This window comes from Tripterygium wilfordii, chromosome 22 (genome assembly GCF_013401445.1).
Source record: "Tripterygium wilfordii isolate XIE 37 chromosome 22, ASM1340144v1, whole genome shotgun sequence".
NCBI lineage: Eukaryota > Viridiplantae > Streptophyta > Magnoliopsida > Celastrales > Celastraceae > Tripterygium > Tripterygium wilfordii.
The window spans coordinates 10027248-10033247 of NC_052253.1; the positions used below are offsets into that span (position 1 = coordinate 10027248).

General features: G+C 35.1%; 1 protein-coding gene across 1 annotated transcript; it reads left to right on the forward strand.

Annotated features, from left to right (window-relative positions):
* Window positions 1–2814: 2814 nt before the first annotated feature.
* On the forward strand, window positions 2815–3828 carry LOC119990418. Its single transcript, XM_038836316.1, has 4 exons — window positions 2815–3012; window positions 3104–3227; window positions 3309–3587; window positions 3679–3828. The coding sequence occupies exons 1-4, from the start codon at window positions 2879–2881 to the stop codon at window positions 3811–3813; spliced, it is 672 nt and encodes a 223-aa protein (XP_038692244.1). The 5' UTR covers window positions 2815–2878; the 3' UTR covers window positions 3814–3828.
* The last annotated feature ends 2172 nt before the right edge of the window (window positions 3829–6000 follow it).

Genomic DNA, 6000 nt, shown 5'->3' on the forward strand with positions numbered 1-6000 from the left:
TAAAGAAGAAGGTTAAAAATAAAGCTCATGTGGAAGGATCCATTTGTGAAGCATATATCGTCGAAGAGGTATTGATGTTTGGTTCATATTATTTTGAACCAAATGTGAGCTCTCGACGATCCAGAGTTCCTTGAAATGATGATTGGGGTACATTCAATCAGGAGTATCCTAGAATTTCAATCTTCAATCAACCTGGTCGTCTTGTTGGACCAGCTGGTAGGCGCTACCTCACTGACAGAGAATACAGTGCAGCAACATTATACTTATTTCTGAATTGTGACATTGTCCAACCTTTTATCAAGTAAATTATTATAAATTGTTAAAAAAATTTGTTCAGTAATCATACTCTAACTGAATTTCTAAATGATATTTTTAATTTGTTGTAGCATGTACAAGAATTTCGTGCGTGCATCAGCACCAGCATTGAATGACGACGCAATCGACTATCAAATTGAGATAGGTTTTGTATCATGGTTCAGACAATACGTAAGTATTAGCTTATTATAATAACATGACATGGTTTTAATAAAATAAAATAATATATGCTGATTAACCTGTATTTTTCATGTTTAAGGTTCATGAGCCACAGAATGGGATAACCGATGACATAGTACGAAGTGTGGCAAGAGGACCATTGAGGAGTGTTGAGATTTGGCATATGTGTTATGTCAATGGATACAAATTCGACACCGATGCGAGGAGCGAAGGCAAGTCAACAATCAATAGCGGTGTATGCATGCGGGGGACCGATTATGGACAATCAGAAAATGACTACTATGGAGTACTGAAAGAGATTGTTCAATTGGGATTAATAGGACTACCGATAGAGAAAATTGTTCTGTTTAATTGTGAGTGGTTCGACCCAACTCCTAATCGAGGTATGCGAATCCATAAACATAATGGTCTTGTCGAGGTTAAACATAGAGGAAGGTACAACAAGTTTGATCCATTTATAATTGCACAACAAGCGGAGCAAGTTTACTTTGCTCCTTATCCAGAAGGGATACGTGATCGACAAGATTGGTTTGCCGTGATTAAGACAAAAGCCAGGCACACAATTACTGGACAATCAAATCAAGTCGATGATGCCTTTCAAGATGATGAAGTTCCAGATGAGCCAGTTAGACTAGACACTGACCAGTTGGATTCTCTAGTAGACAATGAAGCTGAACCCGAGGAAGTTCTGGACAAATACTCTACAAGACAATTAATGATTGAGGAAGAGAATGATGAAGATGATGAAGAATTGCAATTGTATGATTCGGAGACAGAGGAAGAGTCGAAAAATTATGAAGAATGTTATGAAGATGATTAATAATGTGTATTTGCTTATTTTTCAATACTTTACTTATTATTTAAATGCTTGTAGACAAAGAAAAAATTAAAAAAAATCATTATATAATTATCTTATGAATTTAGAAGTAAAAACAAATACGTTACTGTATGTTACTTATTATTTAATTTCTTGTAGATAAAGAGAAAATTATTAAAAAATCATTATATAATAAAAAATGAAAATTTAGAAGTTAAAAAATTCTTTACTTATAATTTAATTTATTTTATACAAATTCAAAAATTTTTAAAATCATTATACAACAACAAATCTTATTTAGAAGAAAAATATTATGCTCTTGTTAATTTAGTGACGGAATATCAATTTTTGTCGCTAATGTTATTTGAATAGTGACGGACTAAAAAGTTTCGTCACTAATGAAATTCGAATAGCGACGGACTATCAATTTCCGTCACGAATGAAATTTGAATGGCGACGAACTATTTTGTGTCGCTATTATTAAGCAAAAAAAAAAGGTCAGAGGCAATAAAAATAAGTTATTTCGCACGAAGTCGTCCTTATTCTTTCTTTTCTCTCTCTGTTCTCACCTCCCACCACTGCCCTCACCGTCCACCACTACCCACAGCCATTCACCACTGCAGCAACGGTTAACCACTGAAGCCACCGCCCACGACTGAGAACACCGTCCACCACCGACCGTGTACAACCAGAGAACGAACAGTAATTATTGTGTTACTTTTGTTGGTTGAGGTAAGTGAAAGTTCGATGTTCTTGCTTTCATGATCCTATGCACTGATTAATTGAGATTATAGACCATTTGAATCTAATTGGTCCAAGTTCTTTCTACAATATCAGATCTGGAGTTTCTTTATGCTAGGGTTCCTAGATGTCATATTTAGGGATTTTTCGATCTAATCTCTTATTGTGCCTTTTTCACTGATAAATTATTTCTTTCGATCTAATTCATATTGTATGATTTTTTCGTTGGATTCTTATTCTGCCTTCCTTATATTACAGCGCCTCCTTCCTTGGTCCCTTTTGTTGTTGTTTTGAAGTTTGGATTCTAGCTTTTGTAATGGTTGGAATTGAGTCTTCAAAAGTCATGTCAACAATTTATGAAAAGGGCTTTGACTTTAGAATCCAATATTTGTTTGCAAATGCGTTACAAAGAAGCATAATTTTGTGTAAAAAAAACACTTGGTAATATGATTCAAAAGTCATGCCAACAATTCTCTGATGCATTTTGTTATTTTTATATACAGTAGTCATTGCACTCCAAGTAACGGCATCTTTTCTTACCATGTTTTAAATTTTGGTGTTGTTTAACTGTAGATGTCTAGGGAGCAGACCAGCGATCGTAGTCATCTTCCATCTAGTCGAGGTCGAGGTCGTTATCATCATCAACCTGGATCCAACAGATTGTCAGTGGATCATACTTCGCCTCACCACACATCCACATCTCCCTCGTTTGTCAATTCACTTCACCCGCATATCGCATCCTATCCACACCGGATATCACCTCCCCATTTATACACCTCTGAGATGTGGGCGCAGCATCCATCACCGCCCTTCTTCCCTTAAAACATGCCCCCTACCTCACCTACACCCACCACCAATATCCCGCCAACAGACACACAAGCAGCTGGTGCCTCATCCCAGCAGACTGGGGCGATAGATATGGATCATAAAATCTGGATACGACCATATACCGACTCTGCGTAAGTACATTTTTCATTACCTAGCTTATTTTTTATACCTCAATTACATAAATATTGACGCTACTAATATGTTCTTCTTTTTAATTTTTAGTTTTGAGCCTTCTTCCATTCATAGGAGGATGACTAAGATTTTGAAGAGCAAGTACGAGCATCTTTGCAACACATGGAAGAGTGTTCCTCAAGAGCAAAAGGATATATATTTTGAGGAGTTCACAGTAAGTATAAATATCTTACAAAATTTTTTCCTTTAATTAATATATGATAATTTATGTTCTCTGAATTTTTATATTTTGCAGAAAAATTTTAGATGGGATCCTGCAAATGAGTGTGAAGTAATAAAAGTGTGGAATAGGAAGAATGCGGGGTTATTCCGGGGAATGATGGAGAAGGTTGGGAAGGGGGATGACATTGGTGAATGGATTCCTGAAAGCATTAGAGGTCAACTTCGCGAGATTTGGGCGGATCCAGAGTATGTGAAGAAAAGGGAGAAGGGAAAGATGAACCGCTCCTCTAGTGCTGGCAGGACCACTCATACTGGCGGCTTTATTTCACACTCAGAGCATTATAAGAGATTGGTAAAAATTATAAATTTTTAATAAAGTTTATATTTCAATGATGAGTCTAATATAAAATAAAATTTGACTTACCTTTTAACTTACATTGCAGCTAGAAGAATTAGGTCGGGAACCCACCAGTATTGTGCTCTTTCTTCGTACCCATCAGAAAAAGGGTACGCAAGATCTCGTCGATACACGAGCAACAAAAACTGTGGTAAGTAATATATATTTTATCATCAGCTGATGTCATAAATAAATATCAATGCACTTTATATTTGTTGCAGCATGATATGTGTTTTATGTTCTGTTTGCACCGATTAATGGTCACAAAGAAGCCCAACATTAGCTTTGAGTCTCTCTGGCAGGTGCATTATAATGTTAGCATGCATGTCTTTTTTTCTTTGTCTCATCCATTATGGTTGTCTATGTTGCAAGGGAGTTTGTTTGTATAAAAATATTATACTTTATGTGGAGATGTGAGTAGTGGTGAATAGTTTGTGTTCACTATACTATTTGTGCATTGAACTTCAGGGTTTAACGCTTTCAAAAGAAAAAAACAACCCATTACTTTATTACTTGATTTTCTACTGATCTTTGTTTCTACTATAGACTCACGTTATTTTATGTAAAATTCTGTTATTTGATTTCTTTTAATTTACAGTACCTTCATTCTCAACTTATATATAAGATAGATATACAATTTGAATATATATAATATAATATTTACTTTGTGATGATCTTTGAGCTATGCTAGTAACTTTTTTCACCAGGTATTGTATATTTCACACACTGTTATCGATCCCTTATCATGAATTAAATATTATATTAATTTTTTACTTTTAATATAGGATGACTACAATAGGTTGATGGCTTCTCGATCATTGAGCTCTGATGCTGGTAGTGAGGTAGCTTTTCAGCCAGCGGATGAGACTTCAATATTCATAGAGGCGGTTGGGGGGTACAACAAGAAAGGTTGTGTTTACGGTCTTGGATCAGAGTCGCATCGTTTGCTCTACTCATCATCTCCCTCCTTCTGATCACAGTCTCAGTATAGCCAGCAGGAGATGGAGGAGCGCGTGGCTCGGATGAACGCCGAGTTACATGAGCAACATTTAGATCGGCGACATACGATTGTTACCCTGGAGCAACGGTTAGAGTCACAAGACCAGAGGATGATTGAACAAGAAAAAAAGATGCTTGCACAAAGTCAGATGATGCAGAATATATGTGCTCAGTTTGCTATGCAAACCCCTGGTGTTGGCCCCTCAGTGACCGCAATAATAATGATGATGCTGTGGATGATGACGAGGATGATGCTGAGGATAATGACGATGAAGATGAGGATGAGAATAAGATTCTCGGGTAGTTGAATTTGTTTTGTTCAGCCTAGGTGGTTGAATTTGTTTTGTTTTTGTTCAACCTGGTTAGTTGAATTTATTTTGTTATACCTGTTTTAATTTAAGATAATTGACAATCTGTTATGGAGATATTTTTATATAATTTTTACTTATTTTAAATTATTTTTTGTCATTTTAATATAAGTATCTTAATTTAATAATATTAATTATATTATTGATAATAATTTAGAAAATATTAAAATATAGAAACTAAATATTGTAAAATAATTAAAATATTAACGACAGAAATATTTTGTCACAAAATTGATTCTATTTTTCAATTTTCAATAAATACACTTTTTCAGAAAATCAAATTTATAGTTTTGCATCGGAATTTTGTTACAATTCCGTCGTTGAAGTAATATTCTATTATTATTAAAAATAATAAAAGAAACATTATTTAATTACTTAGCGACGAAATGTCCGTTGCTAAAATTATATCGTGATAATATTAAATATAAGGAAAGAAATTATTAATTGATTAGCGACAGAATATCCGTCGATAAAGGCGAGGCCAATTAGCGACAACATATAGTTCGTCACTAATTTGGCAATGACTAATCCGTCGCTATATGTCTTCTCAAAATTATTCTGTCGCTACTCCGTCACGAATTCCGTCGATAAATTTCCGTCACTAAATTCCATCGTTAAAATTTTACGACGAGCAATTTAGCGACGACATAATTTCCGCTGCCAATTCCGTCGCTAATGAATTTAGCGACGGAATTTCTTAATTTTGTGACGGAATTTTCCACCGCAAAATGTCTTGTTTCTTGTAGTGGATTAGGAGAATGTGGGACACTTGACAGCAAACCAACGGATCTAACCATAAATATCAGCGTGGAGGGTGGATTGTAGCTTGGCATGGGAGAGCATGAAGCTGTTTCCTGATTTTAAAAATTCAATTTTTGTTGCATATAAAAATATACAAATACCACGTCATACAATGATGCCGTTTAGTTGACTGAATGAAAACCGATTGAATGGTCAGGTTAGGAAAATAATTGGACGAGCTGGTAACTTGAGCGATGTAG